This window comes from Lactuca saligna, chromosome 3 (genome assembly GCF_052625555.1).
Source record: "Lactuca saligna cultivar CGN05327 chromosome 3, ASM5262555v1, whole genome shotgun sequence".
NCBI classification, from domain to species: Eukaryota; Viridiplantae; Streptophyta; class Magnoliopsida; order Asterales; family Asteraceae; genus Lactuca; species Lactuca saligna.
In genome coordinates, this window is record NC_136419.1 from 202,204,725 (window position 1) to 202,218,496 (window position 13,772).

Consider the following 13,772-nt stretch of genomic DNA (forward strand, 5'->3'; position numbering starts at 1 on the left):
TCGCATAATTTGGTTAAAAGAATAAAAATTATACGATTAATTGATGAAACTATGAAAGTTAAAGCCGGTTATTAATATTATATATATTATAATTAGTGATTTTGTTGTCAAGATTTAAAACATTATACAGAATAAGATATATGTTTTTTTTATTAAATTCAATTATTGGGATGGAAACAAGAAACATATGGGTGTATATATAGTTCACCTGCTTCAAAACAAACATAACACATATTCATTCATTCATTCCCACTTCAAGACTACAAAACATTTCAAGTTTTTGTAACGATTTCCATGTCAAAAAGCCTCATCTACTAAGCTTCTCAGGTCTCTTTCTGTCTTTCTTTGTAATCATATTTATGTTTTTTGTTACATTATTTCTTTTATCCTAACACAAATAGCGAATAAGAGTTGATGTAATTTCATTGGCTTAATGACATTGTTCTTCTTATTTATGTTAATGATATTTAATCTTGTAGGTTAATATGGTTATTGATTTTTTTTAATTCAAACAATGAATGTCTTCGATTTTGAGGTTCAAAATATCACAAATTTGACTCGTAAACGTATAAATGTAACTAATGTGGGTTATTTAATGGGTGATTAGAAAGGTTAAATGAGGAGTTGAAACTATGATAATAAATAGATTCAAGTCATTTTGCTATATTATGTAGATAATTATCATGTAAAGTAGGCAATGATTCAAGGCTTATGTTCATCAAGCTATTAACGTTTTCTATTATTATCATATGATAAAATTTCATGAATTTATCCAGAAAACACAAGATCCAAAAATTTTAACACAAAAAAGCAGAACATGATTTAAGTTTTTATTAAAGACAAAAGATCTTAGCTGTCTTCATCTAGGTAAATTTTATTAATTATTATCTTGTGAAATGGACAAATAGTGTACGGAATTTCTAATCTATCCAGAAAAACACACAAATTTAAAAATATAACCACAAAATCAAACAATGGTTTAAGAATTTGTTAACAATGATATAAAGAGATTCAACTTCTTTTGGGTTGGATATATCTTTTTGATCATTATCCCACAAAAGTTAGATAAATTATCAAGAGTTTATATATAAAAAGAAAACGAATAGATTTCTAAAGCTTTTTTGCACAATAATGCAGATTCATTGGTGAAGGATCAAAGCTGAAAAATGGATGACAAGTCGATTGCTCTTAGTGCAGTTATCCGAGAAGCCATTGATTTGGTATTTCTAAGCTTTTAGCACATGAAAACTTGATATTTATTTGTTTATTATAGCATCCTACTTTCATTTACTTTTATTACAATTTACAAACATTGTACTTTGAAATATCAACAAAATTATAGCAATATCATCCAAAACAAAACTATAGCAATATCATCCAAAACGAAACAATTTTTCAGTGCTATAATTGGTAATTTTTTCAAGAGTAAATTACTGAAACGGTCCCTATGGTTTACTCAAAATTACACGTTTGGTCCCTAACTTTTTTTTTGCACTCGGATCGTCCATGTGGTTGATTTTATTGCGTTTTTCATCCCTATGGTTTGGTCAAAATTGCACGTTTGGTCCCTAACTTTATTTATCTAAGGTACGAAAAACGCAACAAAATCAAACCACAGGGACGATCCGAGTGCAAAAAAAAGTTAGGGACCAAACGTGTAATTTTGACCAAACCATAGGGACCGTTTCAGTAATTTACTCTTTTTTCAAAGTACTATTTCTTTAAAAGAATAAAAATTGAAATAAAACGCTACAATTGGATAGATTTTTCAAAGTACAATTGATTGAAAAGAAAAAAAGAAGTTGAAATTATAATGTGGGATGCTATATTAAACATTTAAATGGAAGTATATTGTTGTTTCTTGCATTTCGCCTATATTTCTATGCTTTGATCACAGAAAATATTCAAACATTTTGTTTATTTTTTTTTTCAGGAGAATGCACCATTAGAAGAAGTGTTTCAACATCTGAAATGCACAAGAGAAGGTTTAAACTCAAATGAAGTTCAAGAACGTTTAGATCTTTTTGGTTACAATAAACTTGAAGAAAAAAAGGTATTTTAAAGATTTTTTATAAGCGGGTTTCTTGCCAAAAAGGATTAGATTTTTATGTCTTTTTTTTTTTTTTTTTTTTTAAATTCTCTCAACAGGAAAGTAAAATCTTGAAGTTTTTGGGTTTTATGTGGAATCCACTCTCATGGGTGATGGAAGCCGCAGCTATTATGTCTATTGCCCTTGCACGTGGAGGGGTAAATCTGTCTTTTTTTTATTCTTTCATTTTATTATTCGATTGTAGTTCTTTCTTTTTCTTGTTAAATAATCATATGACTCTTGATTTATAATTCAGAACAAGCCAGCTGATTATCATGATTTTGTGGGGATCATTGTTTTGCTTATTATTAATTCAACGATAAGTTTCATTGAGGAAAACAATGCTGGAAATGCAGCTGCTGCTCTCATGGCTCGTTTAGCTCCAAAAGCAAAGGTTCATCTCCACTCGATTACTCATTAGTTAAATGAAATTTTTTTTTAGCAATGTACTAATTTTATTAATTTATCTATTATAGCATCTTGCTTTCATTTCTTCCTAATATATCTACATGATTATAGCAATGAAATCTATATACAAAACAATTATCACCTCCATATTCGGCTAAAATTTTAAAGTATAATGTCCTAATGAGAAAAAAAATTGAAAATACAATGCGCCAAAAGAAAGATTGGAAGTGAAATGGTGTAATAGAAAGAAATGAAAGTACAATGCTATACCTTACAAATATATGAAAGTAAATTGATGTTTCTTGAATTTAGAACTTATCCATTTTTATTGTTTTTTTTTTTTTTTTTTTTTTTTTTTAATTTATAAAATATCAATCGCGATTCGGTTTCTGATATCTTGTAGGTTCTTCGTGATGGAAAATGGAGTGAAGAGGATGCTTGTGTTTTGGTTCCCGGTGATATTATCAGTATCAAACTTGGAGACATTGTTCCTGCTGATGCCCGTCTTCTAGAAGGCGATCCTCTGAAGATTGATCAGGTATCTTTCCATTCTAAAACAATAATCTCATTCACACTAAATTTTTAGATTTTTTGTAACAATTTGTTTTAACATATTTATAGTCTGCACTCACCGGAGAATCACTTCCGGTGACTAAGAATCCAGGAGATGGAGTTTACTCGGGTTCTACATGTAAACAAGGAGAGATCGAAGGCATTGTGATTGCAACTGGAGTTCATACTTTTTTCGGGAAAGCAGCTCATCTTGTTGAAAACACAACTCATGTTGGACATTTCCAAAAGGTTTGTTTCTCAATCATAGTTCTTATCCATATAGCTGCATACAAACTAGGTTGGCCCAGTTCATTAACTGGGCCAACCTGGTTCTTAATTAGGCTGACCCGATTCTGGACCGGGTCAGCCTATCATGAACTGGCATCTGGTCAATTTGTGCACCTCTATTATGAGTTTCAGAGTTAATACATATGACTTCTTATGATTTTCTTTTTGTTTTTAAAAGGTGTTAACTTCAATCGGGAATTTTTGCATTTGCTCGATTGTTGTTGGTATGATAATTGAGATCATTGTGATATATGGTATTCACCAAAGGGAATATCGTGTTGGAATTGATAACCTTCTTGTGCTACTCATTGGAGGGATACCGATTGCTATGCCTACTGTTCTTTCGGTTACCATGGCCATTGGTTCACATCGCTTGTCTCAACAGGTAAGCTCAACTCAACTGAAGTAACAACCATCAGTTTAGAGTATTTAAAATACCATCATACATTAGTTTTGTTACCAATATGGCCAAAATATTTTACTTTTACCCATATTAGCAACATATGTATAAAGTCGTTTACCGATAATAGCAACATACGTGCATTTCACTATCAATATGGGAAATTTACTTTATTTTGTATCATATTACTATGATTGGTAAATAAATGCAAGTAAATTGCTATTCTCAGTAAAAAAATATATATATTAGTATGTCGCTATTATGACTAAAGAAATGTAAGTGTGTTGTCATTATTTTTTACATATTGCTACTATTGGTAACAAAGTGTAAGTACATTATTGTTAGGGGTAAGAAAATGTAAGCATGCTACTATTATGAAGTACATTGCTTATATACTTGAACTTATATGCTTGAACATGATTCGAATAGGGTGCGATTACGAAAAGAATGACTGCAATCGAAGAAATGGCGGGAATGGATGTGTTGTGTAGCGACAAAACCGGTACATTGACACTCAACAAGCTTACAGTTGACAAAAATATGATTGAGGTTTGTAAACTTTGTTTTGGGATTTTAAGAATGTACTAGATTTGAATCTTAATTTCAAAAATTATAAATATTAGGTCTTTGCAAAAGGGGTTGATAAGGATATGGTCGTCTTAATGGCTGCAAGGGCATCACGGCTAGAGAACCAAGATGCCATCGATGCTGCTATCGTTGCAATGCTCGGAGACCCCAAGGAGGTATTATTGTTTCTTTGAATCCATTGTTAATTTTTTTAAACAAATTTGTTGTATTATGTAAGTATGCATATGATTTTGGTTATTGATTTTGATCCATGTTTAATTTTTGTAATGACTCGATGAAATTAGGCCCGAGCTGGGATTCAAGAGGTCCATTTTCTACCGTTTAATCCAACTGACAAAAGGACAGCGCTTACATACACAGATAAAATCGGTAGAATGCATAGAGTGAGCAAAGGTGCACCTGAGCAGGTAAAAATCCATCTAAATATCTAAAACATATTGCATCACAATTTCATATACGGTTAAATTAAAGAAATGACAGTGCACTTTCATTGGTTTATTTATTATAGAATCCCTACTTTCATTTCTTGTTATTTCACATTGTACTTATAAATTTTAACCACGTATAGTGTTGTCATCTGAACACAACATTTTTCACTACTATGGGAAGATTTTTCAATGTAGAAAATTTTGAAACTGAAATGTTACAAATGGGTATATTTTTAAAAGTATAACAAAAAATTGAAAGCAAGTATAATTTTAATGTTTTAATAAGGTAAAATTTGAAAGTACAATGATATAATTGGGTATATTTATCAAAGTATAATATCCTAATAAAAAAATAAAAGTATAACACTCTAAGACAAAGATATTATAGTAGGAAGTTGTAATATAATAAAAAACCATTGTTGTTCCTTGCATTTATCCCTTTCATATGAACCACTAAATCATTTAAAATCATTGTGTAGATCCTCAATCTTGCACATAACAAATCAGAAATCGAAAAAAGAGTACATTCGATAATCGACAAGTTTGCAGAACGTGGTCTTCGATCCCTTGGAGTTGCTCGTCAGGTAACTTGACACCTCATTGTCAAGCATCTTTCCATTTATGGAAAGTGAAATTGTTTTGCGAATTTCTTCTTCTTCTTATTCATATCTTCTTCAGGAAGTACCAGCTGGAAACAAAGAGAGCTCTGGTGGCCCATGGGAGTTTGTCGGCCTTCTTCCACTCTTTGATCCACCACGACATGATAGTGCTGAAACAATCCGGCGAGCTTTAGATCTTGGTGTGAGTGTTAAGATGATAACAGGTACTTATCTCATTTTTTTTGCAACTTCTGATATTGTTACATATTTTAAAGCTTTCTTGATTCATGTTAGTGACATATTGGTTAAAATCTGTCGCTATTGGTTTGGTTTTTAGCGATAGATTGAATGTGTTGCTGCATCTTTGACTGAATTGTATGGATGAATTATGATTAATTGTAGGTGATCAATTGGCAATTGGAAAGGAAACTGGAAGAAGGCTAGGAATGGGGACAAACATGTACCCATCTTCAGCTTTGCTGGGTGATGGTAAAGATGGTTTTGGAGCTTTACCGATTGATGAGCTAATTGAAAAAGCCGATGGTTTTGCCGGTGTATTTCCCGGTGAGTAAGACATTTTTGTAACTTAACACAAATTATTATCATAAGAGAAAATGATATCGCCTTTTTTTTTTTTTTTTTTTTTTTTTTTTTTTTTTTAACTTAGGGGTTATTTGATAAAAGTGAATCATTTAGTGTTAACAGATTCTAACCTCTTAATGGTTAAGAAAAGTTAGGGTTCCTTAATTGTTCAGCCGTTCAGAGGCTTTTGATTTGTATAGACGTTGTATCAAACACGTTGAAGGACAAACTATAAAATGGACTTAATGAGAATATGACCTAAGGATTGTTTCTTTTTTTTTTTGCTTTTCATTAAGATGTGTGTCTTGATAAAATATAGTATAGATAAGGTATGTTTCTTTTCTAGACCGAAAAAATCGTCTACGTGAGACTAAATGACCATTTTATCCTTAAATTGATAAATATATATATATATATATATATATATATATATATATATATATATATATATATATATATATATATATATATATCAACGATATTAGTTTTAACGTGAGAGGAGTTGGAACTTGGAAGGTAAAAAGAAGAACATATAGGTAAAGGGTTAGTCTCTTTATACATTAACTTATGTTTTTTTTGGTTTAACCCATTAAGTCATTCTATCCATATTAAGTCAAAGGAAACAGTTATATATTGGTGTCCCGATTAAGTGCTCAACCTATTACACCCATTAAGTCAAAAAGAAACAACTATATATGAATGTTTCATTTTGACTAATTAATGTAGAAAGAACATACATAATAAAGAAAGTCAAAGAGAGCAGAACTTCCCCAATACGTCCTAACATTTTACAAATTTTGCACTCATTTATTATTTTTTACTTTCATTTTCCAAAGTGTGCACTCATCTTCCCAATTATTTTTTTTTGTTTGACATCATTTATTTCATATTTCAGAACATAAATATGAGATAGTTAGAAGGCTACAAGCTCGAAACCACATATGTGGAATGACAGGTGATGGTGTGAATGATGCACCCGCCTTGAAAAAAGCAGACATCGGAATCGCGGTTGCTGATTCCACTGATGCTGCCCGTAGTGCTTCCGATATTGTTCTAACCGAGCCCGGATTAAGTGTCATTATTAGTGCCGTCTTAACAAGCCGTTCCATATTCCAAAGAATGAAGAATTACACGGTAATTAGTAGTTAATTGCAAAAAATAGCAACATACTTTCATTAAATTATTTACTATAGATTCCTACTTTCATTTCTTCCTATTACAACATTGAACATTGAAGAATTATACCAACCATAAAAAAAAAGCAAGTTTCATTGCTATAATCGGGTATATTTTTCAAAGTATAATGTTGAAATATACAAATAAAAGAATATGAAAGTACAATGCTATAAATGCGTAGATTTTCCTAAGTGCAATGAGAAAAAATTGAGAATAGAATGTTGTAATGTAATCATTGTAATGTAAAGAAATGGATATAGGTTGCTATATTACATAAATAATTAAAAGTACATTGCGAATTTTCACGTTTGAGATAATCACGACAATTATTTATCATTTTGTGGGTCCCAATAATTTTTTTTTTTTTCCTTTCTACAGATATATGCCGTTTCTATCACAATCCGAATTGTGGTAAGTGTTATAGCCGTTCCTTTCTACGTAATATATAGCATAATCTTTACTGATTCGACTTTATATTAAAAGAATCATGTTTGACCTCAAAAGTCAAAATTACTTCTGTAGACTTTGACTCCAACGTTTGACTTTTTTTTTCGCCTGCATTACAGCTAGGTTTTATGATGCTGTGTGTTTTCTGGAAATTCGATTTCCCGCCTTTCATGGTTCTTGTTATAGCCGTTCTTAACGATGGTAAGTCAATGCATTCCCAACAAACTTTTTTTATTAGTTAAACACAAGCATCACTTACCTCAATGTTTCTACACTAATGAGCTTAATGGGGATATGAATTAATCTTGTAAACTATATATGGATGTTTCTTTTTGACTTAATACATAATTGTTGACTTAATACATCTATGTGTAATTCAGGCACAATCATGACGATATCAAAAGATAGAGTAAAGCCATCTCCCATTCCCGACAGTTGGAAGCTCACAGAAATCTTTGCAACCGGAGTGGTTCTTGGTGCTTACCTAGCCCTAATGACCGTTATTTTCTTCTGGATAGCATACGAAACTAACTTTTTCCCGGTATACCCCCTTTCCCAACCAGTAAATTTACCATTTTACCCTTTGCTACGTACTTGATTTAAATCTCACATCATGCATTTACGTCAGGGGTTGTTGTTGGTATCTCTTAGAATTACCTTTCTTGTTTCTATTGTAGAACACATTTGGTGTGAAGGACTTTAATTCGCATCATCGTGACATGTCTGTAGAAGCGGAATCAAAACCCTTAAATGAGATGATGGCGTCAGCCGTTTATCTTCAAGTTAGCACCATTAGCCAGGCGTTGATCTTTGTGACAAGGTCTCGGGGGTGGTCTTTTACTGAGAGACCGGGTTTATTGCTTGTGATTGCATTTGCTATTGCTCAACTGGTAAAACTAAATTCCATTGATTTTGATGAAGTTTAGGGTGGATATTTTCGGGGTTTTTTAGGGTTTTGGAATTTTTTTTCAGGTGGCGTCGGTGATATCGGCGACTGTGACGTGGAAACTTGCTGGAATTAGGGAGATTGGGTGGGGGTGGACTGGGGTGATCTGGTTGTTCAATATATTGACTTACATGCTTCTTGATCCTATCAAATTTGCTGTTCAGTATGGGTTAAGTGGAAGGGCTTGGGGGTTGGTTGTGGAGAAAAGGGTAAGTTTCTATTCTCCACAAGGGTGTCTGGATTAAGTGTTAGTGTATATAAATGATATTTAGTAAATATTTGAGAAAAGACATATGGTTAGGGATATGAAAAGAAAAATATAGGTGAAAGTAAATTTGTAAGAGGTTGGAACTTACCGGAGAAAATTTGACTTTCTTGGACATTATTTAGTAAGATCAGTCTTTTTGGATGAAGTAAAAAAGAAACACCATATATAGTTCACTTATGTCTCAATTAAACCTATTAAATAATAATTAAATGGCTACCTACAAGAAATAGTATATTTAATTGTTTATTACAACACTATTTGCATTTATTTATATTACAACATTATAGTTTCAATATTTTTGGCATTGAGCTCTAAAAAATATCTATTAGAATTGTATTTTTAGTTTTCTTACTAAGATATTAAACAACCGAGTAGATTTTTTGAATACAATATTTTTATAAGAATAAATTGAAGGGAGATGTTACAATCCGTTCTTTTTGTGTTTCTATATGATTCACCATTCTTTGTTTTCAGACGGCCTTCACAACAAAGAAGGACTTCGGGAGGGAAGCTCGTGAGGCGGCTTGGGCAACAGAGCAACGAACGTTGCACGGACTCCAGCCTATAGAACCAAGAATGTTTTCTGAGCAAGGAACATTTCGGGAGATTAGTCTAATGGCAGATGAAGCTAGACGACGAGCTGAAATTTCAAGGTATGCTTGTAGGGCTTATTTAACACAGGACTCACATAATAACATTCATTTTATGGGTCACATTAATGAATATGGACCAACAAAATAACAACTAAGAGCATCACTAATGGAATGTCGATGAAGAAATCGAAGATTTAGAATCAACCATAAAACTAGCTTTTACCATGCCTTTCTTGGTCGAATAATTCAACCACTCGATATTAAGGTTGTGTTTGGCGCGTCACAGCTAGCTTATTTTTCGAGTTTTTTAATGTTGTCGTATTTGGTAAGCCAAAAAGTAGCTTATAAGCTAACTTATAAGCTAGCTTTTTTAAAAACTACTTAGACTAGCTTTTTAGAAGCATTTTTAAAATTTTCTAAATACACCCCATAATTAAGTATAAAAACACATACTTCTACATGTTTTTTTTATGTAATTTTATATATTTCAGCTAGTTTTTCAGCTAGTTTTACCAAACATTATTTTTTATCAGCTAGCTTTTCAACTATCAGCTTAGCTTTTTATTTAACAGCTAGCATTTCAGCTAGTACGCCAAACATAGTCTAACTAAATGCTTTTTTTTAGTTATTCTTTAATACAACTAAGCCCTTCTTTAATCAATAATATTTCATTTTACTTCCTAATTATAGTTAAACTTTAAATTCTTGTTATTTATTAAATAATTAATTTCTTTTAATAAATATTAAATCATATTTTATTTTAATGTTTGATATCAAATATTAAATTCTTAGTTATAATATAATATTTTTGGTATTTTTTATAACTATACGTAAGAACTTATCTTTTTTCATGTTTCAGGAAAAAACCAAAAAAGTTTAATTTTAATTGTCAAAAATTATGTATTTTAATATTTAATTTTAATTAAATATTTTTGTCATGTAATGTGTCATTTTAAAAAAAAAAATTTGAAGTTAATTAAATATTTTTGTTGTGTAATATTTTATTTTAAAAAAATTGGCGGTCATGTAGAAATGACAAATTTAGATGAGGGGGTTTTTATAATACATACCACATGAATGGGGATAACTTACTTAGTTATAGAAAAAGAAGTTTTTCAAAATGATCAATGAGAGTTTAAGTTATAGGTTCTTCTTTGATAAGGCTAGTGGGAAATGATGTGTCAAGCAAAAACGTTATATTTGAGGTCGACGATCTATCATCTATGGATGCTTTAAGATCTTTTTCTTCTTTTCGATAAAATTTACTTATTAATTTTATTAATGTAGGTTGAGAGAACTCCATACACTAAAGGGCAAGGTTGAGTCTTTTGCGAAGCTAAGAGGATTAGACATTGATGCAATGAACCAACACTACACAGTTTGATCAGAGCCTATTCTACTCTTAATTTTTTTTTTTTTTTTTTTTTTTTTTTTTTTGATACTGGAGTGAAGAACCCTAAATACATCTCCTCTGTGAGAATTAAACTAATTTAAGTTCACCAATGTATTGTTAAATTTGTATGTTTTTCATAATTTGTTGGATTTTCTTAGTGTTATTCTTTGGTTATAATGCTTCCACTCACAAAGAAGATGGAGAAATATATCTTGAAGGAACTTTGTCATTTAATTGTTTGCATAACTAGAATTAATCATTTTATTTAGATTGGTTTCATGACTCGTCAAATTTTTTTATTCTTTAAAAGGATTGATATCGAGCTCAAGCTTAGCTGTTTGGAACGAATTGTGTAAATAATGCTCCAAAAAATAAATTTGTTAACAAGAATGTTGTTAATGTCGGCTATAGCTAAGATTTGTATTACAAAATCTTATACCCCCAACATTTATGCCATGGGATTTGATCTGGTTTCTTTTATTGTGTTATTGTATAGAATGTACTATAATTAGATTGCAACTTACTTTAAGAATGATATGAAAGATCGTATGTTCAAAAATCATTTCAGTATGATATTACTAATAACATATGATCTTAGAGCATCACACCAATAACAAGTAAACATAAATAGATTATTTATAAGAAGTTGATTCTTAATGAATATCTATAATTCTTGCAATTAATTAGAAATTATTTATTTGATAAAAATATTAATTTTCAACGAAAAATATCATAATATATCATAAGGTATGATATATAAAGTCATGTATATCCTTTTAGATAAGAAAAACTTTTGTCTTTTAGTTAAATGATTAAGATTTTATAACTTATAAAGAATGATAAAGTTTTTATAAAATCTCTTCTCTTCTTCATAAAATCGAGAGCTAGAGAGGGCAAAAGGAAATGTCCTTGTTTATTAGTTTATTAAGTCAACCATACTTTAGAAGCATGTATACTTTATCATAATGAAGCATGGGTTCTAAAGTGTTAAGACATATTGATTAACGACTAAGTTAATGTGATAAAGGCTTTCATACATGGGTCTTTCTTATACTAGTTGAAACCATCAATATGCTCTATGTGTTCTTTCCACGTCTCTTAAAGTGTTAAGAAGAAATGAAAGAAGTAAGATACTCGGGTTCTCTCCTTTAAGGCAAAATTGTCTTTTGTCTTAAAGGCTTAAGTGTTTCCATTTTTAAGAAGAACTACCATTGTAGTTGCTTGGTAATTGTTGTTGGTGTCAATGGCTCTCCCTTGTGCTGTTGCATTATTCATTAACAATCTAACCTCCTCTTCAGGAACCAAAAGCTTCAAAAATTGTTACTCTTTTCTTCCTAAAGTTGTGTTAATCTTTTCATGTTTATAAAAAAAATCATATGGAGGTTATAAACTAGTTTTATATTGTTCAAATTTTAAATGTTTTTATTGCTATGTTTGAGTTTTTGAACCCAAAAATGTATACTAAAACCCAAAAATTGGTATCATAGCCATCTTTACATTCATGATTAGATCTAAAATTATTTGGATACTCTTAGTTTTTGGAAAACATGTCTAACCTTTCTTTTTTTTCTTTTTTTTTCAAAAAAATGTTCATATATGTTTTCTATGACCATTTTAAAATTGTTATTTTATGTGACCAAAAGTTTACATGAATTTTAGGTTACAAAAGTTGTCTTAGAAAAACAAAGTTTTTTGATATAAAATAGGAATTCTATTAAAATAAACCTAATACAGATCTATTTTTAAATTTATAAAACCTAGCCAATCCAAAGTAAGACTATCAATTACAAGATAATGTACTTGATGATGAATAATATAGTTAATGTAAGTAAGTGTGTCCAACTCAAGGGGAACGCTAGTACCAATACGATCTAAACTAATTAATGATAAAAGTAGGGGATTCGATGAACTGCTTAATCTTAACTAAAAAACATAAATTAAATACGTCAAACAAATAATAATAAAAGTACTTACTCTTATATTTCGATTCACTTATTGATTATGATTGATTTACACAAAGTGCAATGGAATTAGTAGATATCCACTGATTTCTAAATTGATTAATTCAAACTCAATATCCTTAATCATATGTTTGTAAGTTATCCACTAGTAGAGATAGATTTCCTAGATCTATTTTGTTAATTCGTATTATGAAAGACTTAATAGGTATGTTCAATCCCAAGTGCTGTGGCAACTTCTCAAATCACCTAAATGAATAGTGCAGTCATGGACACTAAATCAATATCTTTATGCCTAACCTAGGGATCCCTCCTCTAGTTACGATTTCACACATCAACTAATGGAGTTTTGGGTCATTAATTGTCAGCCACAGTAATCATGGATCATGTACTTAGTTACATAAACATAGAAATTATTGATATCAATACACATGACTCTTTAATCAAGCATTCAAAATAACTTGAATAACAACTAATATTGAAACATCCCAAAAATACTGTCCAAAATTTTCATTTTTAAAATAATTAATAAAAACATAATTCATCCATCAACATAAAAAAACCAGTAACCATGTATCTCCAAACATCATGCCAAATACTGCATCGAAATCAAATAAGAAAATATCAGAGTCTAAAACAATCCCAGGCTGAAATTGCGGTGTGTGCCATGCGATCATCCCGAGCCCTTCCCCTTGCTAATCGAAGTACCTAAAACCAAAATTGAAAACTGTAAGCACGAAACTTAGTGAGCTCCCCCAAACTACCACATACCATACAATAACACATACTAACACACACTGAGCCTTGCCCACTACATCGGGCCCCGCTCGGACTAATCAGGCATCGGGCCCCGCCCAGCATCGGATTAATCAGGCAACGAGCCTCACCCGACATCAAGCCCCGCCCGACATCGGACCGAAGTCCGAAATACATATCATAACACATATCACACATATAACACATAAACATAATAAACTTCCTCGGGTCTTCCCAAGCATCGGACTGAAGTCCGGTACATATAAGCTAGTTCTGCATCGGGCTTACCCCGTCATACGTA

General features: G+C 31.0%; 1 protein-coding gene across 1 annotated transcript; it reads left to right on the forward strand.

Moving 5' to 3' along the window:
• Nucleotides 1-237: 237 nt before the first annotated feature.
• On the forward strand, nucleotides 238-10,922 carry LOC145037751 (plasma membrane ATPase 1-like). The gene is made up of 22 exons (XM_078986455.1): nucleotides 238-327; nucleotides 1,138-1,220; nucleotides 1,934-2,053; nucleotides 2,149-2,247; nucleotides 2,346-2,483; nucleotides 2,901-3,035; nucleotides 3,119-3,298; nucleotides 3,516-3,722; nucleotides 4,167-4,286; nucleotides 4,361-4,480; nucleotides 4,610-4,732; nucleotides 5,233-5,337; nucleotides 5,432-5,576; nucleotides 5,755-5,916; nucleotides 6,830-7,068; nucleotides 7,489-7,521; nucleotides 7,677-7,758; nucleotides 7,938-8,098; nucleotides 8,235-8,447; nucleotides 8,530-8,712; nucleotides 9,246-9,424; nucleotides 10,652-10,922. The coding sequence occupies exons 2-22, from the start codon at nucleotides 1,167-1,169 to the stop codon at nucleotides 10,746-10,748; spliced, it is 2,895 nt and encodes a 964-aa protein (XP_078842581.1). The 5' UTR covers nucleotides 238-327; nucleotides 1,138-1,166; the 3' UTR covers nucleotides 10,749-10,922.
• Nucleotides 10,923-13,772: the final 2,850 nt, after the last annotated feature.